The 27170-nt window shown below is 41.5% G+C and overlaps 1 protein-coding gene and 1 long non-coding RNA gene across 7 annotated transcripts in view; one reads left to right on the top strand and one right to left on the bottom strand.

Annotated features, from left to right (window-relative positions):
* Positions 1 to 27170, bottom strand: part of TLK1 (tousled like kinase 1) — a 203639-nt gene that overhangs the window by 37020 nt on the left and 139449 nt on the right. For 2 of the 5 annotated variants that reach the window (XM_072121751.1, XM_072121750.1), the window contains exon 4: positions 1863 to 1981. In XM_072121751.1, the coding sequence (XP_071977852.1) occupies positions 1863 to 1981 (119 nt within the window). The other 3 variants (XM_072121755.1, XM_072121753.1, XM_072121754.1) reach the window with 3 other exon arrangements.
* LOC140074770 (uncharacterized) overlaps positions 8987 to 27170 on the top strand; it is a 59154-nt gene continuing 40970 nt past the window's right edge. For both annotated transcript variants that reach the window (XR_011849272.1, XR_011849271.1), the window contains exons 1-3: positions 8987 to 9073; positions 10710 to 10820; positions 13420 to 13484. This is a non-coding gene — a long non-coding RNA (uncharacterized lncRNA). The remainder of the gene's footprint in view (positions 9074 to 10709; positions 10821 to 13419; positions 13485 to 27170) is intronic.

The raw sequence follows: 27170 nt of genomic DNA, 5'->3' as shown, positions 1-27170 counted from the left end.
AAACATTAGTGAGCGCCAAACTACAACCAAAAAAAAAAAACATGGGAAGTTATAAACAACTGGGTGCATTGCATTATATTTTGGATGCTTGTGCAAATATCTACACCAGGAAGGGCAGCAGATAACGTTGGCCAATTTGTGAGCTTATACCCAAGATGAATAATGACAAGCGGTAAAAGATCCCTTTAAAAAAAAAAGCTGCACATTTGGTGCGGCTTTAAAAATACATTAGGCTGCTCATTATATAGCAATACCATAAGGTCACTCTCTCAACATCCCCCAATTCCCCGCTGGGGAAGAAATCACAATCAGCCCATGAAGCCAAAAATTTGTTGCAAAAATTTCTGTGGCTTAAAGGAAACCTACCAGTTATAATGGCAGGGGTAAGCTGTAAGTACCGGCACCAGCTCAGGGTGAGCTGGTGCCGGTACTTACTTTTGTTAGTGTTATAAACCGCGGTATCGGAACAGAACAGGCTTCGGCGCTGCGTGCGCACGATCGTGCGCGCGCAACATCTCCGCTATTTCCTATGTAGGCGCGCGCACGATCGTGCGCACGCAGCGCCGAAGCCTGTTCTGTTCCGATACCGCGGTTTATAACACTAACAAAAGTAAGTACCGGCACCAGCTCACCCTGAGCTGGTGCTCGGTACTTACAACTTACCCCTGCCATTCTAAATGGTAGGTTTCCTTAAAAAAAAAAACATCTGGATAGGGGCGTTTCTGCAGAAAGAACATAGATATTGACACAAGTGAATGGTCACAGAAATTGCTGCTCCAATAAACCCTATGTGAAGCCTTAGTCTTCACCCCTCCCCAGACTCAGCACTCTGTATTCTGCTGAGCATAAATGGTGGGTATGACTTTTCGATCAGCCTGCAGGTGATACAGGAACTCCTAAAAACAAACGTGGCATTTCTGATAATAAAAGATAATATTATTTTAAAAATTCTTCCAAAATTGTTTCCAAGTGCAAGAAATGACACAATAGCAATTGTAAGGTCAAGCTAAATTTACATGTATGTAGCAAAATTGATTTTGTCATATCACGTGACATGTCAGGCCTTGGGCTACGTGCGTGTGTTTTCATCGGTGTTTCTTGTTTTTATGTGACGGCACACCGATGCATTCATCTTAATGGATCCATGCACATGGAGGTGTTTTACACGGAACTGTGTGGAGGTTGTAGAAAACTCAGAGCATGTCCTATTCTCGTCTGTGGTTGCGTGGACCCGTTAAAAGACCAGGAAAATGTGAAAAATATGATTGCAATGGGGGTGTCATCCTTTTGCCACATGCATTTGTAGATCAGGTAACACAACCATGTGTCCCTTCAAGGGGTTGGGACAAACTAGTGACATTATTTAGAGGGATTTGCTTTTTTTTTTGTGGACTTTTTACACACCGAAGACATACAAAAAACACAAAGACCGACCATCAACCAGCTGTTTCGGGACCGAGAAGATGTGCATGGCGTCTTTAATGGAGATTACTAAATTTAAATGTGGTACCAGAAGAGCGACATAACATGTGCAGTGACCTCTTCTCCCACATCACAGAACGGAATGATGAAGAGCAAGAACAAGAGGATTACACTTCTCCTGCTATGCCATGCGCCATAAAGAAGAAATCGCCCATGAGGATGTACACCCAAGACTGAATAAGCAGGCTAGACCTAGAAAGGAAAGTTGAACTGGGCACTGTTTGGCGACTTCTTTTTGATCCCGAGGGATGCCCAAAAATGCAGTTGTGGAAAAAACATGGTGAACATACAGACTACATCCCCTGCTGCTGTCCAAATTAGCCTTTGCAAATCAAAAACATCATATGTGATTGTAGCCTAAGGCTCTCTATTGTACTTACTTTTGCACCGACGCTACAACTACCGGTGCTTCCAGTGCTGCCGCTGACACCTCCAGTAAATCTGGCCTCCAGCAATTCCTGCCGCCGAGGGTCCAAGCTGTGGAGTTCATCCATGACACCTGCATAACAAAAATTAGACATTTTTAGAGAAATTAGTTACTATAGAGTTCAATCTTTTTTTTTTTCAAGTTTTTACCGTGTAAAGAGCAGTACTGAAGAAGTAGGTGATCACCTAGAAAAAAAAACACATTGATGCTACTCTAAGGGTGCGGTCACACGCAGCGCTAGTGTACGGGCCACAGTCTGATCGAATATGCATTTCTATGGAAACATAAGCAAATTGGTGACCAGAAGCCGACGTCTTGCATTAAAATTCAATTAAATTTTCATAGAAACACATGTAATCAGGCCGAGGCTCGTCCCCGTAGGTTGACCTGTGTCATTATAATGGTTTTTAACAAAAGTCTAAGGCACCATAGACACTAGCGAGTGTGATGTGTCCAATTTCGATCACACTCTCAGTATGTGCTGGATGGAATATTGGCCTGTTGCTTAGCGTCTGGGCCAGGTGTTCAAGCAAGCTGGAAGCGTTACATTTGCTAGTGTGTAAGGGGCCTTACATGTACATGTACTTTTAATGGCTTCCGTTAGCATCCCACTTCGCACGATTTCCGTTAGGGCTTATTTGACCAGAAAAAAATCTGACAACACCCCCCCCCCCCCCCAATCTCAAATAACGGAAGTGGCGCAAACGGGCACAAACCTAAGGGCACACCGATTGACATCATAACAGCTCCGTCAGACTTGGATTATTTTAATTTTAGTAACTGAAGACAATGGAGGTCCCAACGCAGGTGTGAACTAGGCCTGAGCTAAACGTAATGCTCAATAACAAAAGATCAAAACATAAAATAAACTTCTATATCTTATTTTTTATGGCTACGGTCATTTATCAAATCTTATTCCATCCAAAAAAAATTCCAGAACAAAAACAACAAAATATGACTTAAATATATGGCGAACAAATAATGGAAAAGACATAGCAGTTATCAATTTTGGCAATAATAAAAAAAAAAAAAAAAAAACACAGAAAAGATAAAAATCTAAGCATATTCTTAGAACATAAAAAGTAAGCATCAATGTATAGTACAAGATAGTACAGGCTTGTGGTTGAGGCCTGCGCTGTAGCTCGGTGACATGATCACAGCTCTGGTTACATCCACTTCCAGCAGTTGTCATCGGGGGCAGAGTCTCCTGTCACTACCAGGCCCCGATGCCATAAACCCTACACAAGAAATTCATGCATATTAATTCAGTAAATATCATCAGATTTCCAGAATTATCACTTTTTACAGCAGAGAGTGAGCCGCACCTCTGGGGTTACACCAGTCATATGTCACTGGGTTAGAAAGAGACCGGTGCCCAAAAAATGCATGGAAATCCGGTGCATCCTGCGCATCGGCACGGTCCAGACCCTGCAGCCAGTGGCCGGACAGGGTCAGGGCGCAGGTTAGGGGTCAGATCCGTCGCCTGAGGTCACATAGGCCATGCTATAGGCTGCATGAATGCAGGATGCAATTGTCAGGTCACTGGCTACTTGCCCTTTAAGCTTTGGCCTACACTGCTGCAGCTCAGGGTGCAGGGCACCAGAGGCAATGCACAGCACTGAGTGCACGGCCACATCCCCAGGCCTCTCATGGCTCCAGCACGTACTGCACTGCACACAGCATTTCCATCTTGCAAAAAGTGTCAAATGCAAAACTTCAGACTCTTCCCTAGTAGTCACTTACACAAGAGATCACATCACCCACCGTTCAGATCGCTGCTTGCCAGCCACAAGAGCATAGGGGCGCCCTCTAGTACCTACACACGGCGCTGCTTAGTCTCTGCCGGTACTCAACGGGCACTGAGTACCGGCACCTTTAGGGGGTGGGGGGGGCACACACTCACCATACGGCACCGCGCATGCGTCGCAAAAGTCTCGCGTCGCCACCAAATCCTGGTGACGCGAGAGTTCCCCCACGCATGCGCCGAACGACCCCCCCCCCTTTTTTTTTTTCTTCTCCATCAGTGTTGGTATCTCATGCTAGGTGTGCGCGTCCCCGCTGCCACAACTATGAGAGGTGCGCGCGCACGAGCCGGCAGTCGGAATTTTTTTTTTTCCTCTGCCCATTTTGGTTTTTCTTTTTCTTCCTTTCACAAAATTAAAATACTGAAATGTGTGTGTGTGCATTATATATCTATACGTCTATATCTATCCATCCATACATACACATATTATTATACACATATATATCTATATATACACATATTTATCTATATATAGATATATATATATATATATGCATGTTTGTTTTTTACTTAAAGCAGCAGCTTACTGAGAGGTACAAGCAGGTGCACACAAAAAATTTACAGCTGGTAATATTAATAAAAGGAAGCATTATTCATGTCCTTAAAATGGTCGTAAAGTCCATGTCATCCATATATTGGAATAAGACTGTCTGCGCACAACCGTAGTCAGTCCGTTAATAACGTAACGTGGCCGGATTTCACTGACCGCCACAGTGCGCATCATGTTTCCAGTTCAGCACTACTGTTCTGTGGGGCTCCTTGCATCATATATTACTACAATGCCCAGAGTCCCATCTCCAGCACTTTGTTCAGCCATGAAATTCGGCCAGCACAAGGCCCGTAATTAACAGACTGACCACGGTCAAGTGTAACCAGCCTCATGTAGTAGAAATGGCGATGTATTTAATTGCAGTGCTATGTCTCATCTCGCACACAACTATGGCTCCTTGATTGAAATTACATTTAACTGGATTAGCCCCGACGCATTTCTACAGGGCCATCCATTTTTTATGGCATCCATTTTTCTCTCTCATCCAAAATCAATGTTGGCAAAAATTAGATGGCAAAAAAATCTAGTTCCGCAACATCATCTGAAGGGTGGAGGGGGGGCAGATATCCGTGTACTGCACAGTTTTTTTGCTGACCACTGACAACAATGGAAGCCCATGATCAGCAAAAAAAAAAAATCCCCAAAAAAGGGCTTATTCAGATATGGTTATTCACGTTTGTATTTTGCTGTACAAAGAAAAAACCTCTACTTACTGTATATACTCGAGTATAAGCCGACCCGAGTATAAGCCGAGACCCCTAATTTTACCATCAAAAACTGGGAAAACCTATTGACTCGAGTATAAGTCGAAGGTGGGAAATGCATTGGTCACAGAACCCCTAGTTTGTAGCCAGCTTGCCCCCAGTAGTGTACAGCTTGCCCCCAGTAGTATACAGCTTGCCCCCAGTAGTATACAGCTTGCCCCCAGTAGTATACAGCCAGTCCCCAGTAGTATACAGCACTGCCCCCAGTAGTATACAGCACTGCCCCCAGTAGTATACAGCACTGCCCCCAGTAGTATACAGCACAGGCCAGCCTGACCCCAGTAGTATACAGCCTGCCCAGCATTAAAAAAAAAAACTTATATACTCACCCTCCGGTGGCCCCGATGTGCAGCGCTGCTCCCCCGATGTCTGCGCGGCTCCTCTTCTGGTCTTCTGGCTTCCGCGCCTGTCTTCTGCCTTCTGTACATCGCACTGGGCGCCGCCATTGTTCTCCCCGGATGGTGCCTAGTATGACCGTTGCTGACGTCATACTAGGCGCTGCCTGGTAGAAAAACATGGCAGCCAGAAGAGGAGCCGCGCAGACATCGGGGGAGCAGCGCTGCACGTCGGGGACAATGTATGTTGTATTGACTCGTGTATAAGCCGAGGGGACGTTTTTCAGCGCATTTTTTGTGCTGAAAAACTCGGCTTATACACGAGTATACACGGTACCTTTTCCAGCGCTCCCAGCACGCCTACCCATGCCAGTCATTCCCCTCTAAACAAACAGGGGCATGGCACCGAGGTATGGTGGCTTAGGGCAGTAAAAAGGGTAAGTAGATTTTCTCTCCAACCCACCTGCATACTTTTTATTATAGTTAGACAACCCCATTAATTTTAACCTACCAAGGAGTCCTTGGATAAGACCACCACTGCGCTGTTCCAGCAGTGACAAAGCAAGTGCTACAGAGGCCTGACTGACCACCTAGACATCATGGGGAAGATTTATCGAGCTGCATAAAATGAAGAATGTGCTTAGTTGCCAATGGCAACAAATCACAGCACTGGTAAAATGAAAGATGAGCTGTAATTAATTGCCATGGACAACTAAGCACATTCTTACTCTAAGGCAGCTTGATAAATCTGCCCCCATATGTAAATCTATTTGTTTCTTTGTGCCATCACTACAGCAGCGGTGGTCATATCCTTGCTACATCTATGGGAAATATTTGAATTGAAGAAATGTATGTATATGGCAGATGAATTAAATGAAATGTGAATACCCAGGTGAGAATACCTCTTTATTATGACATAAAAGCATGTTTCTAGGTGCTAAATAATCAAAGATTGGGGCTTCTGAAGTGACACAACACTTGCAACAACTAATCTTGACTCATCTCATGTGAAAATGGGATGATAAGAGATGGGTCATATTTGTGGGGAGATTGTTTTTATAGGTAAACAAGTGAGATTTCACATAAAAGAGTGGCTGCTAGTTTAGTGGGGGTGACGGGTTGATTCCTCTCACATTCGGTATTGGTTCCCTTAAGACCTACACAGTTGCTGGAAAAGTCAGAAAATAAAACCTCAAGGACAACCCTGTAATGTTTACAGAGTGCAAATCTGACTAATCCATAGAGAAATTGCAATTTGGCAGGTAACACTGACCATATTCTTTTTATCTCCGATGGTTGAGGATTCCATGAAACATATTATCTGTTTACATATAGAATGTCCATGGATGAGGTCTGCATACAAACAACTCTGTGTACACACACCCTGTCCTTGACAAAAGGTCTAAGTAGTGGTGTCTGTGGACATATGAAGTGGAAAAATTCATGCAGATTTATATTAGACGGCAATGCTGCAAAACTATATGTATGAAATAATGTACAAATTACAGGATGCGCGTTTAATGTTGGGTTCTGGTAATTATGAAAAACATAGGGATGTGATCAAGTAGATTCCAAGTCCACAGAAAAATAACAATGCTGCAACAATTTTTTGGAAGTTTTTGGCAACTATATCTACTTTCCCACCCACTTTCCAAAATCATGGAAATCACAAAAAGTGCTTAAAAATTTGTGCACTTTTAGCAAAATAATTGACTATTGATCTTACAGTAAGTAGTCAGTAGCCCTGATAACACATTTTGGGGACAATAGACTTATTTGGATTTGAACACAATAGACCAAATCCCCCAGCATACAAGCACCCCCCTTCACATCACTAATCATTACCTAGTTAAGACTCTATGATGTTTTGTGACACACCATATAGACGAGCTTTAAAAATCCTAGCAATCCATGTCTCTAGCTTGTGTCAACCTCTTGAAGGGTCACATGATTAAAGTTACCTACCCGTATAAACTGAACTGTAATTACAGACAGAACACAGATGAGGCCTTTGTGGCGTCCTTATTTTTCAGTTTTCCACAGATTTCTGCGACGTAGCATCACGTTTTTATATGCGTTTTTGACCCATTCCAAAGTCTTCAACCTTGATCACATGTTGAAGTAACATTGCGTTTCCATTGCATTTGGTAAATCACAACGTCACGTCAACATGTGATCCTTTGGAATGCGTTAAAATAGCATCAAAAAGTGCTACGAAACTCATTGGGGGACATTTACTATGGCGTTTCCGCCAGTTTTGTGGCGCTCTCACCACATGTTCTGCTCTCCGACCTATTTATTAGCTGTCGGGGACAGAAAAAATGCCTTTTTCCGTCTGCTCCGACTCTTCTCCGAAAAGGGGCGTGGCTTTGGCGGAGTGGAAACTCAGACACAATTACTATGTGTCGCAGCCCTTTTTGGGCGGTGTAAACTGACGGAAAGTAGACCAAAAGAAAACTGGTCTAGCAGGGACTGTTGGACACATTTCTGGTGCTCGGGACAGATTTTGTCCCAGGGACAGAAAATGGTCTCGGCGCCAGAAATGTCTCTGCACAGCTCTACAATATTAAATGTGTGTCTTCTTTCCGAGAGCAGGTCGGTAACAAAGCCAATGCAGACACCGACACTGTAAGTAAATGTCCCCCATTGTGTGAATGCGCCCTCAAGGAAGGCCTGAGCTGCAAATATGGCCAGGAATAGGACCTGCTCCAGTCTTCACACGGATATGTGAAAAACAAGTTTATGTGCATGGGTCCATTGAAATTAATACGTCAATGTTCCATTTGTGCAAGTCAGACATAGAAACTGCAGCATTGGAGCTCATTTACTAAGGGTCCGCACTAACGTTGGAATACCCGACGAATTCCGATGTGCGCCGCATTTAGAAGGGGTTTTTGGCGCACGCCATCAGATTTTGGTGCATCAGCACCGGCTTTCACGCAACACAAATCGTGGGATGGCCGTTGGACGATCTGACGGATTCGGACTGAGCGCTGGATTTAACATTTAAATTGTGTCTCAATACCAAGCATTTACATACACCGGGAAGAAGAAGGTGAACTCCGGCGGACCTGAGCAGGGAAGCGACAGAGGCAGCAAATCGGGCGCACGTGAATCGCGCTACAACGCAGGATCGTCGGGCAGTCCTGATCGGGGATAGCGCGCAGGACAGATAAGTAAATGTGCCCCATTGTGTTTCTTGGCGGGGCAGATTGATCAAAAGGATCATAGGAACTCAACATATAAAATGTTTGCTATCCATTTTACATCCGAGGCTTGTGGGCAGAAACCCACCACCAGAAGTCGCAGGCCACAATTTAGCTCTCAGAGACCCAAAAGGTTGGCCCATTCAACAGATAATTAAAGGGGTTTATTCGTTTTACCTCATGTTTTTTTGTAATGTGTGTGTAATTGTGTTGTGCAAATATATGATCATTTACCAATATACATCTATTAAAAGTTCTGCTCTGTTTTCTTGATATGTAAAGTGAAGCCTCCAGTCTATTACCTCATCAGCCAGAGATTCCTGTCCATAAAATGGAGGGTCATGTGATCTCTAACTGGAGATTGTTCATGGACAGGTAGAGATCACATGACCCTCCATCTGCAGCCATTTTATGGACAGGAATCTCTGGCTGATGAGGTAATAGACAGGAGGCTTCACTTTACATATCAAGAAAGCGGAGGAGAACTATTACTAGATGGATTTTGGTAAATTACCTAATATACTCTCTCCAACACACACATTACAAAAAAAAATGAGGTAAAGTTGCCAACCCCTTTAATCTCCCCAAACATCTGCTGAGGGGTCACAGTCAAAAGGTTCCAATATACATTGGGAACTTAGTCGAACCCAGATGCACAATACTAATCGTCATCACTAGACTAGTCCAATACATGCCAGAGAAGATAACCGGCTACCATAAGAAGATCATGGCTAAATTTAAGAAAAGTGCCAAGTCACAGAAAACCACAACGTTTATGGCAACACATAAGGACCTCAGATCGTCAGTTTTGTGTTGCTATGGCTTATGTTTAAAAAATTTTCATAGATAAAAATAAAAATCTTCACAAAATCCATGTTGACTCACTGATTTACCTCAGCGCAAACTCACATTCAGCCACGTAAAATAAAAAAACATATCTAACAATACAAAGTGCAATCCCATTTGAGCTAATTGTGCGGCTGCCCACATGCCATTTAACAACTATTTTGGAACCTAAGTGCTTCCAGACTATTTTGACAATTTTTTTTTACAGGATAAATGTAAAGTAATTTTTAAGCAATTTTTCAGAACAGAACAAAAAAAAAGTGAAGGCTGGCACTTGCACAATTATGTTTAGATAATAATGCAGCTTCTTCCTTCTCGCAAGTAAAAATCAAAATCCATATATTTTCCCCTAAAATACGAATGGTATGAAAAGGACAATTTTGTAAGTAATCAGATGTTTGTTAGTCTGCAAAGAATATATTGATGTGAAGCCACTTGTATTTTTCAGTAAATGAGTCTCTTACCTAAAATCAAGCAGTTTCTTGTTTTACTACTTTTTATTATTTGTAATGTTTTACTAACTCTAATCACTTACATCATGATGAAAGTATTTTTTTTTATTTTATCATTTAATAACTGTTTCAGTAATTTGTAGTCGTAGCCATATGATGTGAAGTACCATATATACTCGAGTATAAGCCTAGTTTTTCAGCACAAAAAATTTGCTGAAAAACCCAAACTCAGCTTATACTATACTTATATAGGTTTTACCAGGTTTTTGTGGTAAAATTAGGGGCCTTGGCTTATACTTGGGTCGGCTTATACTCAAGTATATACGGTACATTATTCTTTTGTCATTTGGTTTTCAAAATGTGCATACACTCCATTTTATTTTAGATTTGTTAGATATTAGATTTTACCCATAATTTTAAATGTTTTTTGTTTAAAAATGAAAGGGAACCTGTCAGTTAAACTAACCAATACTAACTAAACATATGTTTTAAAACTGCTACTATACCACTGTACAACTAACTCTTAATTTTTATTAATTAACAAAGGACCTGCTTTTTCTTATGGTGAATGACTCAGCTTGCTACCTCATCCCCCCTCAAGAATGAGCTGTTTTAGACTTGTGAAGAGAAATCAGCTCCCTCATTCCCCCTTCCCTCAGATTTTGTCATCAGTGCATCAGTCTATACAAGCTGAGAATGCGTCTGCCACATTGATTGAATACGACGTCATTGATTGTATACCATACACAAGTGCCCTTATACAAGCATATTAAAGTATTTTTTAAGTCTATATGCATCTTGTTATCTTGTTGCTAGCTTTTTATCATTTCCATCATTCCTCAGGGAGGGGAGAATGATGTAGCTCAACTGAAGACAAAGCACACCACTTGTCAAGTCAAGAAGTAGGGATCAGCTTTCAAAGAAAAGACTTACAAGAGGTCAATTCCATAGCTGGTGAGTCAACATTATGAACAGACTGGAACTTGACAGGCATTGGGAGGAACAATATAGGGATAGTTGTACTGCTGTACAGCAGTTTTCAAAGATACATTTAGTTAGTGTGGCATGTAGTGGCCTTGACATCAGCAAGCTGTACATTATGCACGGACACCATGCAGAGAGCACTTTGCATCTCACCGCACTGTGCCCAAGACGTGCAGCCGTGTTGAAAAATATAAATGAGGTCCTATTCCTGCCCGGCTTCCCGCCACGGTGAGGGTAGAGCATTCACCCCCTCTTCCTCCAGGTGGCTTGCCGTTGCTATTGCGAACATGTGCATGTAGCCATAAAGGGGCATTCCCAAAACGACAAGTTTCTTAAATATTCTCAGAATAACAAAATAACACATTCTCTAATTTAATTTTATTAACAAAAATACAGCATTTCATAAATATAATTGGTGTACACAATTTGGGTTGCCCCTGGACCCTGTACCTTCTGAGTTTAGGGTCGGCAGACATCTTGCTCTTCTGTCTGACACTGAGCTCCTCTCTGTTCTCTCCCTCTAGCCCCCACCCTTACATTCCCGGACAAGCTCACACACACACTGATTTCAAGACGTCAGCTTGTGAGGAGAGCAAAGCTACAGACAGATAAGAGGGGGAGGCATAGCAGATCTGACAGTATGTGTTATAGGTGAGATATAGCAGTGCTGTGTATGTTTTACCTGTGATAGTAGAGCTGAGAATGTCATGTGTTATATGCATCTCATGGATCTTCACCTCTATGTTACCGTTTCTCAGGTAACTGTGACCAATGCTTTTACTGCTGTGGATGATCTTTTTTTAATATGTGTTTGTGAGGGACATCAAACTCTCTCCCAACTTTCCTACTATAATGGGATAAAGCATACACTTCTACTTCAGGGGGCATTCCTTTAATCACCCCCTTTAACTCCTTTCTTTGTTTGGATATATTGATTTTTCATGTTATGTTAATTGGGCACCCTTCCATATATAGGCAGTCCCCGGGTTACGTACAAGATAGGTTCCAAAGGTTTAGTCTTAAGTTGAATTTGCAAACAGTATATTTTATAATTAAAGTTCCAGGCAAAATTTTTTTTTTTTGTCCCAGTGACAATTGGATTTTCAAAACTTTTTGCTGTAACGGTACAAAGAATTATCAATAAAATTTCATTACAGGCACTATACAGCTGATCATTGCAGCAGTGGGCAGAGGGGTCCATCTTTAACTACGGGTCGTCTATAAGTCGTGTTTCCTTAAGTCGAGTTTTTGGTTATAACATTTGCTATACTTTTATATACCTTATATACTCGAGTATAAGCCTAGTTTTTCAGCACAAAATTTGTGCTCAAAAACCCTAACTCGGCTTATACTCGAGTCAACTAAAAAAATAAAGACAAAACTCACCTTTCTGACGTCACCCATAGGTCCTCTTCTGTCTGAGACCGTCTGAGACAGAAGAGGACCTATGGGGGACGTCGGAAAGATGAGTACAGTGTTATTTTTTTTCCTACTACAGGGGCTGGGCAGGCTGTATGCTACAGGGGTTGGGTAGGCTGTATGCTACAGGGGCTGGCAGACTATATACTGGGAGGCTGTAACCAATGCATTTCCCACCCTCGGCTTATACTCGAGTCAATAGGTTTTCCCAGTTTTTTATGTTGAAATTAGGGGTTTCGGCTTATACTCGGGTCGGCTTATACTCGAGTATATACGGTATTTATAGTACAGGAAGTCCATGGGATACAAGAAAGAAAGGTTACACTTTTTTTTGTATGTGTAACAAAAAAAAAATTCTCTCCCTGTAAAAGAAATTGGATTCTTGAAAAAATTTGGGTTGTCTTGGGAACAAGGATTAATAATAATGCATCATAGCAGACACCTTTGATAATTGTTGTAGAAGGTTAGCAAGCATACTGCTGTTTTTACGCAAGATCTTCAGTATTCAGTTTATCATTTTTGGAAAATGCCATGGGGGGCGGGGGAGGGCAGGCGAGAGGTAAGTGGTAGTTACCCTGCTTGCTAATAATCCCAGAAACCCTGGTTTTACATCACGGCAAACAGCCCTTATGACCGACGAGTAGGTCATCGACCGGCAACAGTAGTCACATGGCCACCTTCTCCGATTTTTTTGCATTGGAACACAGAAAATTAAAGCTTTCCCTCGCAATTGTAGAAAACTGGATTGTCGGATCCATACCATTGTTATTCATTTGTAAAAATATTTAAAAAACTATATCTGACCAGACCTTTGCAGCGGAGGAACAGGGATGAGTGCAGTGAAATATTTGCTTCCGTCTATAATGAACACCACGGCTGACGTCAAGAACATGATTACAATTCAGTTTGAAGATTTCTATGTGGATAGAAGCCTTACATGTGGAGGTTTTAAATATGTGCCTTCATCTCCGAGTTTCTCTTTAGAATGAACAAAGTAGCACAAGTTTAATGTATATCAAAGTCTAGAAATTAAAATAGCTATAACGGGGTAGTTATAACTTTATTTTAAGAGGTATAAAAGAGTTATAGAATTTCTTGTCTCCTCTCTTGTAATGTGAGGTTTGTGTTACTGCCTTTCTTATTTCCTTAGGTATTACTTGACTCCGCCATTGTGAAAGATGAATAAGATCTCACAGCAAGTGGCGCCAAACATAGGTATGTACGGAATGATATTACTTTGGGAAATTTTAAGAACTGGGGCTGCTAAATAAGCTCTGTTCACGTGTGTGCTAAGAGCCTCCTCTGGGGTTCTCTCATCTGTGATAGCCGGAATAGCTCAGCAGGCATTGGCATTCTTAGAGTCGAAACAATGGGGCTTTCGATAGACCACAAGGTATCCAAATGTACTGTTAGCACCCAAAAGAGCCGATTTAGGCAGGTCTACATAATTCTGTTAATAGGCTAATTGATATGTGTGTGCCATTCTTGGGCATACAATAATAGATCGATTGTGGTCCGTGTGCCATCTGTATGTGAAGTCCGCTTCCATACGAAACCATTTACTGATTCAAATTGAAGACCTACTCTTTAGTTTCAGTTTCTGAAATAGACGTAGGGAACCGTGTCTAGAAATAATCCTCTCTTTGCATTAGTTGTAGGGGTTGGAAGCATTCAGTATTGGTAGCCTATCCTTTCCTGTAAACACAGGGACAGAAATCCACAAATAGTTGGATCTGTAGCCCTGTTTGGGCCACAAGCCACAACAGCAGGTTGTGACACCTATTGAAAATAAATGGGAGCTGTGGCTAAAATTACCGATATACACAAAGTCTACTTTGGGACACTGGACATCGGGAAGCTTGTCACCCGTTAACATGGCAGCCAAGAGCCGATTGGTACATGGATCAGTGCCTACCTCCACTGATAAAGCATTGATGGCCAATTTGGCGGATAAGCAATCAATACTTGGCCATTCCCTTAAATAGATTACATTGTGACTACAGGTGCTCCCCTACTTAAGAACACCGGACATAGAGACGACCCCTAGTTACAAATGGACCTCTGGTAATTGGTACTGTATATACTCAAGTATAAGCCGACCCGAGTATAAGCCGAGACCCCTAATTTCAACACAAAAAACTGGGAAAACCTATTGACTCGAGTATAAGCCGAGGGTGGGAAATGCATTGGTTACAGCCTCCCAGTATATAGTCTGCCAGCCCCTGTAGCATACAGCCAGCTCAGCCCCTGTAGTAGGGAAAAAAATAACACTGTACTCATCTTTCCGACGTCCCCCATAGGTCCTCTTCTGTCTCAGACGGTCTCAGACAGAAGAGGACCTACGGGTAACGTCAGAAAGGTGAGTTTTCTCTTTATTTTTTTAGTTGACTTGAGTATAAGCCGAGTTAGGGTTTTTGAGCACAAATTTTGTGCTGAAAAACTAGGCTTATACTCGAGTATATAAGGTAATTTACTGTACTTTCGCCTTCAGCTACAATAATCAGCTGTAACAGTTATTAAAGGTGTCAGCAATGAAGCTTTATTGTTAATCCTGGTTATGACAATTCAACATTTTTAAAATCCAATTGTCACAGAGACCAAAAAAAACCACAAGGGACAGAGACAACAGTGATGTAAACCCAGTCCAACCAAATATGATTGTGCCAACAATGTGCAACACAACTATGTAACAGTTTGGCTCCATACATTGGCTCAAATTACGCCAACAAAGAGGTGGTGTAAAGAGCCTAAACGTGAACCCACTTTCCTTACAGTGAGGGTCACTACAATAAACTAAACATCTCTTTAGAGTGTTTAGTGTAAGTTAAGGCTGGCTTAATTCTGAATATTAGTAAAGCTGCCTCATTTTATAGAAAACATGAAAAATAGCAGTTTTTCAATTATGTTCCACAATTGCTACAGTTTAGGCCAAGTTCACACCTGCGCTCAAAAGGTAAAGATACATATTTCATTATTATAGCCAAAAAGTAGCTTATCAGTCCGCATATTTTAACTATTAATAGAAGATGTGTAATGGAAGGTAACCGAAGGTCCATTAAAGTCTTTGAGAAACTGAAAGCAAACTGATGACCTTCTGTTAATGGAGAGTGTAATACAAAGTCCAGAACTGGTGTGTACTGCGTCTTAATTAGGTGAACAGAATGAGGAGGGTAATTACACTGTCCATTAGAAGGCAGAGATGTTACCATCTGCAACTGCCCATGTGATGCTGTGCTGAGGCATCATGGGATTTAAACTGACCGCACAGAAAACGACTGTGTCTGATCAAAGCAGACAGGAGGCTGTACTGCAGGAAAGTGGGGGGCTCGCATATTGTATATTGCAGGCAATGGGTGTGAGGGAGGGTGGGCAGAAATGACCCCAGAATCCTAAAACACAACTGTTGAAAATGTTTAATCTTCAATTAAAAATGTATATATCTGCTGCAAAAAAACAACCTCAAAATGAAAAAAATATTCTTACTGGATTCTTATTTTGTATAATTAAGTAACGAATACTGTACATGAGACATGCAAAATACACCGGTGTATAAACCAATTTAGGTGGCAATTATTGTTTATTTATGAGTACCAGAAATATCTTGTGGCGCTTTACACCTGGGAATTTCAGAAATTATCATCTACATATGCAAACATTCCCAATTATACACTGATAGCACAGGATCTTCTCTTGTGACCTCAGTGTGTATACATATAACCAACCGAATATTTTACAGGGACAATTGTGAACCGTTGAATTTATCGTCTCGGGAATTGCTACAATGTAATAGCAACAGTACTTCCCTTAGTGCAATGCCCAGTGTTATGATGGATGCCCATTTATATTAACATCCATGATACAATGTTTATAGTGATTTCATGTGCAACAGTCACTATGGGGTCACATCCTCTCCTGATAACACATGATCAATAAGATTGATACCACTTTATTTGTGCTCCGGAGCAGCAGAGAGGCAAATGTGTTGAGTACTGAGAGGAGGGAAAATAAAAGCAACCAGGGGCGTTACTGCAGTGGTAGCAGCTATAGCAAATGCTGTGGGGCTCGCAGCGTCAGGGGGCCCCTTCATCCTGACAGACTAAAGAGTGAATTATTTGCACCATTATGTACATATTATGCTGGATTATGCTAGCATAATATGTATATAACATATATGCGATGTATATATCCTGTATGGGTATGTTGTGTATATACTGTATGTATGTATATATATATATATGCTATATGTTTGTATATGGCACTGTATGTGTGTGTATATGCTCTATATGTGTGCGTATGAGTTTAGAAATATGTGATACTAACTCACATATGTTTGTATACAAATATGTATATTTTTTAAGTGGGAAGAGGGGCCCGCCTCTTATAGTTACGCCACTGAATAGCTAATTTTTTGTAAGTCATCTTTATATTTACTGGACTGACCTGCTTTATGGAAATTAGCTCCCAGAGCACCACTCTGTCATGGCCCTACCCCCGTGCCACCCTTTTCACTCTCCTTCCTCTATGGGCGACCTCACTTGCCCTCTTCCCCAATCCTGTGCAATACACTTTTTACCGATGCAAGAAATCGATGCTTGTCATACACCAAGCATGGACTGTTCAGGTATGAGGGTGAGCAAGGTCAACACTACAGGTCAGTGAACAGGGCAGCAGTGAGAGTGAGGCCTGATAGAGTGATACTCCAAGACATTGCTCTGAGTGGACCCCCAGACTCATTTGGGGGGGGGGGGGCAGGGACCGTCTGACAGGTTCCCTTAAAACCGCAGCAAAAATTTCCATTCTACGGATTCTAAACCGGCAGCATACATCATATTATGTCGCCTAATTTTTTGTGTAGAAATGGGGCGGGATCTTTATAAATCCCATCTATGGGCAACTCCACTGCGACTAACCACTCAGCTACATCTGTCTCACTCCTACATAGAGGATATGAACTGATTGTTTTTATTCTTGTATAAATGACCGTGCGCAGAGGAGTTTAAGCCAATATCAGTGAATAAGAACATATTCCATACAGCTTACTCTATCAGCTCTATAACTAATGGGACAAATGTCTGAAAATTATCGGGCACGTAAAGCAAAATATATTTTGGGCACAGACGAAATGCAAATGTATCTTTCAAGAAATTACATGCAGGCATCACTTAAACTTTGTACTATCAAAAAAAAAGTTGGACTCCAGTCAAAGCCGAACAAAACATGTTCTAATTCCTGTGTGGAGCATCGGATCTTAACAGATGGCAACTAATCTGTAAACAAGTTATGCGATAATCAAAATGCACTTGTAGGTCTATCCATAAATACATACCGGCAAATAGGTTGCAGCACTGACACTGTGAAGGGCACAAATGAGATGAAACCATCAATAAATGCCACCGCCTAACAAACAAATCTGTGAGTGTTTTTTATCTTGTGCTTAACTTTTAGTGTTTTAATTAATTTGATGACTATGTAGAGTGACAAGAAAAATAAAACCTACTTAACTATCGCAGTAAAATAGAGCGAGTGCCAAAACTTTGCACGAAAATACTAAAAATCTAAAAATATGACACATAAGAATTGGAATGCATCGCATTCTGTTGTGTGAGCTGTGCCAGGGTTGCAGTCAGATATGACTGAGATATATGGAGGGAAATCATTCATCACAATGTACATATTATGACTGGGGAAATTTATATCTACCCTAAAGCCCATTGCACACGGACCTATGCCCTCCCGACATGTCCTATATTTTTCTGTGCACGGTCACTGTGCAGTGTGACAACTAGAGCTCACCGTGATCGGGCGCCATAGGCGTCAATGGTGAAGCCTATAGAGAAGTGGTAGTCCTTGGAAAAGTAATGTCGGAATAAATGAGCATCCTTTTTATTTCACATAAACCTCACCATTCTAGTCTATAGCTTGTGTCTAGTTTTCTATAAGAAAAACAATTTGTTAATATTTAAACATGTGTCCATACTAATTATCCTAAGATAGTGGGCAGTGGGGGGCTTGATTTTAACCCCCTTCCACAAAGATCACACCAGATATACCAAGCCTCTTAGTATATCCAGCCGCCGATATACCTTAGTCTGCACCAGCACGGCCGACTCCATACTCACTTGGCGTGAAGGAGGAGCAAGGGGGCAAATAGTCACAATTCCTGGCCGTGTACAAGCCCTACACCCCACACTTTGTCCTATTGCAGCACATTCCCATTAACGTCAGTAAAGCAAACCTGCAGTCCCTTACAGAATCCATGTACAAGTATTTTTGTAGGAAGCATGTTTTTGTAATCTTGAATTTATGAAGTGTTTGCGTGAGTATTGTGTCACGGCTACACTGTGTCTGATGCATCACAAAATTCTGGGGTGTTCCAGTGCAGAGTGCTCTATGTTAAAGGAACACCAAAAAAGAAGTTGGTGCACACTTTCCAAGCAGTGCAGGGAGTGCCAGATTCATAAACACTGTGCACAACGTTTGATTTATCTGGCAAACGGCACATAGTAGAGGTTGCACAACTTTTGATAAATGTGGTGCATTGTAATGGGCAGGTGCAAAAGCTATTCCCCTGAACTTCTACATTTCATTGTAAAAAAGGGAAAAAAACGGTTGATTAGCTGCCAATTAGCCAATGCATGTGACCGACAGGATTCAGATTTTTCCTATCTTGTGTAATGACGATAAGTGAAGTTTGAGGAATAGCCCTTTGAAGTGGTTTAACACTGTAAAATCCCTAGTGCAGTGGTGGATTGTGTATACCATTCCCCTAGGCTGAGTTACATTGTGTACAAGTTTGATTTAAAGACTTTTGGAAGACCTTTCTTGGAAGGGCTCTTGTATACAAGTGTACACTCCTCTACTGTATGAAGATTTCAGTGATGAGGTCTCTTCTCTTATCCCTACTGGGCAGTTTTAATGTTGGCTTTGGCCAAACCACCCATAACATGCTGCTACTGCTTGGGCAGCTGGGGAACGATGAGAAAAAGTTACCTTGCTTGTGATGTGGCCTTCAGATCCCACGGTTACCTCTCTGAGTGGGATGGTAGTATCGGCAGTCATGTGGATACCGCAGCCAACAAGCGGTCAGAGGAGGGAGAACTCTTACATCACAGTTTTATTTTCCTGCACTAACTCCCACACAGGAGTTTTCCAAAAAACTAGAAAGCCCTTTTAAAAGGAAATCTACCATCAAAATCAATTTTGATGAACCAGGGACACCATGACTGTGGTAATCTTCTGCTTTCTTCTAAAATAAACTGGTAAAATTGCGCTAATGGGTTCTCGGTGGCGTTACCAGAGCGCCTCTGTGCTGTAGCTTTACATTGTGGAGGAGCACTTTAGCCCATCCCACTGTTATCCCACACCCTCTGGTAAAGCCGTCAGAGCCCTTCCTGGCTCATTAGCATTATTCCAAAAACTGATTATAATAATATAAGATTATTAACAGTCATGTGCCCGGATTTATGGGCAAATGTCCCTGGTTTATCATTGATGGTAGATTTCCTTTAAAGGACATCTAGCACCAGGGTGAAATACTTTATGCAAATGAGCCTGAGGGGCTCAAGGCTCCGATAATACCTAGAGCCTGGAGCCCCTCATGCTAATTTGCATACATTCTTTTGTCCTGATGGTAGATGCGCTTTAAGTACAAGAAGCTATAAGTACCTTTCCCTCTACAACACCTATACATGGACATTGGTGAGCCCACATTTTTTATGTATATTATAAATATTTTTCATTCCATTGCAGATTGCAAGTCCTATACTATACATTGCTTTGCTGCAGACACTTTTTATGTTTATTCCATCTGTAAACAGTTAAAGGTCCAGCACAAAGTGATTTCTATCCAGATTTACAGCAAATTCTGTCTACATCCAGTCTCCCAGTGTTTAATACACGTAACATCAAACGCATTTTCCCTGATAACTTATTACATCAAACCACCGCCTAGTGTCATGTGTTCTTTAACGTGGATTGCGGCCAACCGGGAGTATTCTGTATAAATTACCTCTCCGGTAACATGGGCGGCATAATGGTTACAAGGAGCTGCGGCCTTATGGCTTTTATCTTTAGTATTACTGCCTGGAGAAGGTTATTATTTTTAATCAGCAGTAAATTCTCACTGTTAAATATATGAAGCAAATTAAAGGGATAAAAAGAAACAGATATGGAACTACTGTTGAATACATACAGCCACACATAAATCCTCATCAAATAAAAATATACTGTATATTGAATCGCTGAATGTCTCATTACGTCTTCTACGACAGGCTCTCATGTTACAGTGATAATTTGTTCGAGGACAACCACTGCATTGTTGACATTGGTAATTTAAAACTACAACTATATTCAATACTAGGGGGGCTGGATATGTACCGAGTAGTGAAACCTGACATGACAGAGTCTGCGGGCAGAAATCTTGCTCCAAGCTGCTGTCTTGCATGACCCAAAAAGGATGGTGGTCCCAATATGATGTCATCCCTGACTCTTCTCCTCCTGGCAGCTTATGGTACCATGATTCATCTGCCCCTTTTCTAACACTGCACCTCATCTTGCAATGGAGAGCAGCACTTCTGCAAGACACTTAGAGGTTGCATAAATCCTCCACTTAAAATGGACCCTGTCTAATTCAAAATTATTTTCAGCCTCAAGTATTCCAACCACTAATTTTTTTCCTCTTTGTTTCATTGCAGGCAATGAGGTTCTGTTTTTTTGCTCATTAATGTCCCCTAAGGTTCAATGGTGAACGTTGGTGGAAGCCATTTTCAAGTCTCTCCAGAGATGCTTCATTGGGTTCAGGTCAGGGATCTGGCTAGTCCAGTCAGGAACGGCCATTCCTTTGTTATATTAGTTGTGTGCTTAGGCCCCATGCACATGAATGATTAGAGAACGTTTCAAAACAGCAGTATATACAGCCGGCGCACGACCCCATGCTTTCCAATAGGTAATACAGCCGTATTGTCCACTGTCCCGTACCGTGAGTGGGAGGTATAGAAATATTGAGCATGTACTATTTTCCACCGTATTTCCGTTCCGTACAGCCCAAAGAAGTCAATGGGAACATATAATATTGGGCTAAACACAGGCTGCATACGGCTGTACACCATATGCTGCCGTAAATGTGCAGTATCCAGTACCAGTGGGAGGTGCATTCTGTCAGCCAGCCATCATTTCCAAGCCCACTGTATACCAATATGGTGCCATACGGTGCAATTCATTGCCATACAGTTGCAATACGTCCCGTATTTACGGGCAGAATACAGCCGTATATACAGAACAGAAAAGACCATACAGTCTTGTGCATGAGGCCGTAGGGTCATTGTCTGGTGAAAGGTGAATCTTCAGCCCAGTTTGGGGCCAAGAGCAAGATGTTTTCGGCCAGGATATCTCTGGACTTGGCCGCATTCCTCTTCCCTTCAATTGCAACCAGTCCTGTCTCTGCCCTCATAGCATGATGCTACCACCACCATGTGTCCCTGTTGGGATTGCATTTGGCAGGTGATGAGCAGCGCCTGGTTTTCTCCACACATATCACTTAGAATTAACACCAAGTTCAATCTTCCAGAGAATCTTATTGGGAGTCCTTCATGTATTTTGTTGAAAAAAAAAAACGGTGGTTCATATGTCTTGCACTGAGGACAGGCTTGCCTCATGATTCTCATGTGCTCTGACATCCACTGTGAGCTGTGAGGTCTTATATAGACGGGTGTGTGCCTTTCCTAATCAAGTCAAGCAGTTTAATTAAACACAGCTGGACTACAATGAAGGAGTAGAACCATCTCAAGGAGGGTCAGGGGGAAATGTGAGTAAAAGATGAGTGTCAGAGCCCAGAGTCTGAATACTTTTGACCATGTGATAATTTAGTAAACAAGAAAAACTGAACTAACAAAAATATCAGGGCTCACATATAACAAAAATAAGAGCTAATAAGCCCTCATGACTCCCCACACTCTTCTCCACAAAGTGATCTTGCAGGACAACCTCAAGCGGTTCCACAATTTTCAAACTCTACTAGTTCCAAACAGTGCCAGGTATGCACAAAATTTAAGAGGCCTATAGATCCTACTCCCTGCTCTATAGTCCAACAAGCCACTGCTAAATTCAAGGTAGAACTATGTTATTGTTTTAGGGCAGATCATTTTGCAACTATCTAAAAGGTTTTGTATTTTACTGCCTATATACCTAACCATCTACTCCCAGACTCTTGCTTAAATTGGCTCCCCCCAACCATCTGCAAAGCCCCACAAAAGGTCATGGACTGATTTATTATGTTCTGCATAACCAAATTACCTCATGACTCTTCTACAGAGGGGCAGAGAAGGCATTGGACAAGGTTAGCTGGCCCATAATGATTTCAGTTGATCAGTCGATCAACGTCAATAATGTGCTCTCCTCTCCATTAAGAACATGTAATTAAATGCAGCACAGCTGACCCCTTATCCATTGATTTCTGTTCTGATTTTGGGAGCTATACATTCCGAATCAGCTCTTTCTACTTCAGGGAATCCAAGAATCCATGAGTATGACTACAGTAGTTGGTTTCAAGGTCTAAATAAATGCCTTGATTGTAGACCAATCTACAAGAGATGTCTGCCTTGGCTAGTATTTGTCCTAGACTCTCCCCATCATATAACTGTACCAGCCCAATTTTTTAAATGATTCCAAAGACCTCACTATGCAGGTAGTCAACGGGTTACGCACAATTGACAATTGATTTTCAAAATATTTGGGAACAAGGATTATCAATAGAACAGGCACTTCACAGCTCATTAATGCAGCCTCAGACTAAAGTAAAGCATCCAGAGAACTTCACCAGAGGTTACAATGGGCAGAGAGGTGTTCTTTAATCAGAGACTGCCTGTATTTTAGGGCAAATAAATTAGCTTGGATAACTCTTATCTTACAACCCTTCTTCCCCTACCACTAAATCTGCTCGCATGGATGAATTTCAGAAGAATCTGTCTGTTAGACTAACTTTAAAATAAAATATCTGTAAAGCTCCACAATCCATTCGTAAAGTTGACCCACCATCTATGCATATTCATGTTTCTCCAGCTTCCTGATTGACAAGGGGCGTTCTTTCGTTTCATCTGAGTCAACTCGGCTCCGCTTTCTCAGTCCCCCATCCCTCAAGAATGAGAGAGACTCTGGCTGTGTTTGACTGACTCGCTGAAGAGAAATCAGACCCCCCTCTCGCCCCCTCCCTTAGGAATTCTCTTCAGACAGTCACACACAGCCAGCATCTCTCTCCTTCCTGAGGGAGGGGGGGATGAGGTAGCTGAGGCGAGTCATGATTTAAGAAAAAGCATACCCCTGTCGTCAGTAAGCTGGAGGAATGGCTGAGCTAAAGCAACACTAATATTCTGGCCTCAGCTCAAAGGAAAGACCATGATCAGATGGTGAGTCAACTTCCCAAATAGACAGTGGAACTTTACAGGTATGGGGAGGAACAATATAGGAATAGTTGTTTCGATGATATGCTGAGTTATTGTGGGTTAGTTTAACAGACAAGTTCTCTTTAATACCCCCCACCCCTGTCTTGAGGTGCCACCCAACACATGCAATTTATAAACAAAACAAAAAAAGGATTCCTTAATCTACATCTTCCTTTTTTCATATATAGACCCCATTGGATTTCCTATGCTACTCTGTTGTGAAATGCTTAAAAAAAGGATGGGGGCTAGATGGCTGCGCTGATGCTAATCTGTTAACCATCTGAGACCCTGTGTCATTTGTTCCCTGGAGAACTCTCCTGATCTCTTTCCTTTCCGACAAGCTAGACAAGATCTCCAGCCATATTGACACACATTTAGGATTGATATAAATTCAAAATTTTTTTAGATTAATGAACATTTAGTCTATTTCTATGAACATATGGCTCTGTATAATGTCTTATATATTACCGACTCAAAATGACTTTTCACTTCCCCCACTTTCCTATTATTTACTGGTCCATAGTAAAATATTATCTTAGTAATATAAACATTTCACTAGTGTGGATTATATTCCAGTCCTCAGAATGCAGCCAGCAATGTAAACAATGGGTGTTTTCATTCTAGTTTCCAAGGCTTGCGGGGAGAACCTCGGAAGTGATGTCATTGTACTTGCTGTATGAGAGTAGTGTAGCCAGGATTTCATGAGGGTTTAGCAGGTAATATACCCTGTTCATTAAAAGTAGTGAAGCCCAGCATTGTGCACACCACGTCCCTCGCCATGTCTGCATATCAGCAATTGTGTTGTATTTTAGTTGCGTTAAAGCGCAAAAACGCAGTATAAAACTAAAGATTTCTAAACATCATTTATTTCTGTCTCACATAGAGAATGATAAACAATGAAGACCATAAGCAAACTTGATGGATAAACAGGCGGCCCCCTACTTAAAGGACACCCGACTTACAGACGACCCCTAGTTAAAGACGGACCCTTCTGCCCACGGTGACCTCTCTGGACGCTTTACTTTGGTCCCAGGCTATGATCAGCTGTAAAGTGTCTGTAATGAAGTTTTATTGATGAACCTTGGTCCCCGTACAGCAAAAAAATTGGGAAAATCCAATTGTCACTGGCTCAAAAAAAGATTTTGTCTGGAACTACAATTATAAAATTTACAGTTCCAAATTACATACAAATTCAACTTAGGAAAAAACCTATGGAACCTATCTTGTATTTAACCCGGGACTGCCTGTATATAAAGATATCGATTTATATAGATATAAAGAGTTTTTACGTTCTCTCCGTGTTAATGTGGGTTTCCTCCGGGTCCTCCGGTTTCCTCCCACACTCCAAAACATACTGGTGGGTTGATTCGATTGTGAGCCCCATTGGGGACAGGTACTGATTTGACAAAACTCTGTGCAGCGCTGCGTAATCTGTGTGCGCTATATAAAAAAAGGAATCATTATTATTACATGCAACTCTGTGCTTTAGTAATAGTAATAGTAAGAAGCTTTTGTCAACACTACCTTTAAGGAATGCCTTAAGGATAAATGAAGAGCGTCAACATATATATAAAATTTTTTAAATCACAGGGTATGGGGTAACAAGCTGATCAGAGGGGATTCAACTGCTGGGACCCCAAACAATCACAAGAACTGGACGTCCAGAAATCGGGGGTCCCATTCCAACTGGTTAAGGAGGTGTCTTGGTGCTCATTTCAATAGTATGGGAGTGTCTTAATTGCCTAGCGCAGCACTCGGGTATCTCCAGCATTCCTATCCACTGTATTAGATTGCGCAGCAGATACCCAAACCATAAGTGATAATGGGACCCTTGCTCTCCGGACAGCTGGGAGTCCCGTTTTTGTGGACAATGGGGATCCCAGCAGTAGGACCCCCTCAGTAAGTCATGTTATCCCATTTCCTGTGAAAAGAAGATAACAAACAAACTTGAGACAACCCTTTTAAGATTTCTTCTTCAGGGTAGGGGCCCATTGGATCACAAGCAGAGAAGTCATATCCATTTCTGGCATGATACCATTTAACCATACGTCACACTAGTATTCATACCGGCACAATCACCGAGGCCAATGATAAGTTGAGTGTCACATGGATGATGGTTGTGACATCGCCTCTTCCAGTCGGACCGAAATTTTAATCATACATTTCTATTCTTTATCTGGCACCCTTAGCTTATCCGCCAATTTTTACAAAATTCCATCAAATCTTGATTATTTTTCCTCAATAAAACAGCACATAATACACCGAACACACATATAAACAGGAGATGAAAACTGCCTGAGTAATCCATTTTTTTCAGCAGTACATGGAAAAAATTAGGTGGGCTCTAAGAATAATGGAATATGTCAACACCGGGAATTCAATTTAAAAGAAGGACTTTAGGAGCTTTGGGGCTGAGCAGCAATAAATGTTACATGCAAACAAGCTGCATCACTCTGGCTAAACAGTGAGCAAGACTATGACTTGTTTTACTCAGCAAGTAGAAGCACATTTTTAGATAATCAGTTAAATGTAAACATTGATTTTTTTTTTGGGCCTATACATTGAATTAGAAAAATGGCACATATACTCGAGTATAAGCCTAGTTTTTCAGCACAAAAAATATGCTGAAAACACAAACTCGGCTTATACTTGAGTAAAAAAAGATATATCAAAACTCACCTTTCTGGCTTCCCCGCTGCTGGCTATATACTGGGGCAGGGGGCTGGCTATATACTGGGGGACATGGGCTGGCAGGCTATTTACTGGGGGCAGGTGCTGGCTATATACTATTGGGCCGGGTCCGGCAGGCTATATACTGTGGGGCTGTGACCAATGCATTTCCCACCCTCGGCTTATACTCGAGTCAATAGGTTTTCCCAGTTTTTTGTGGTAAAATTATGGGTCTCGGCTTATAATTGGGTCGGCTTATACTCGAGTATATACAGTATTTATAATAATAATTAAAAAAAAAAAAAAGATGTTTGCCATATGGTCTAATGTGGTTCACAAATACATATTACATTACTTTACTAAACATTACATTACTAAACCATTGAAACAACCACGTAATTATTAAAATAAGATTATTTAGCACAGAACAAAAGTGTAATAAATTCTACAAAAAAAGAACACATTTTCCGTTTGGTGTTAACCATCTGCTTGTCCTGTGTAAAAAAAAAATTCATATATTGCATTTTTGGACTATAAGGCCAGTTTTACATTAGTCCATGATCAGTCTGTGAGAGAAGTGCGGTGCCTCGGACTGATCTGCGAGCATAATAATGATATACGATTTACAGAGTTCTTGTTTCCACCTGAAATGCAGCAGGGCAAACTCTGTACTGTTGGACTGATCACGAACTAATGTGAAACCGACCCAAGATGCACTTTTAAGCCAGAAAAAAATCTTTCTAAAAAGGACCTGCGCCTTATAGTCCCAAGAACAGGAGGATCCAGCATGTGAGAG

This window comes from Engystomops pustulosus, chromosome 8 (genome assembly GCF_040894005.1).
Source record: "Engystomops pustulosus chromosome 8, aEngPut4.maternal, whole genome shotgun sequence".
Taxonomy (NCBI): Eukaryota; Metazoa; Chordata; class Amphibia; order Anura; family Leptodactylidae; genus Engystomops; species Engystomops pustulosus.
The sequence above is the reverse complement of the archived record's forward strand: the minus strand, read 5'-3'. Positions and strand labels throughout refer to the sequence as shown.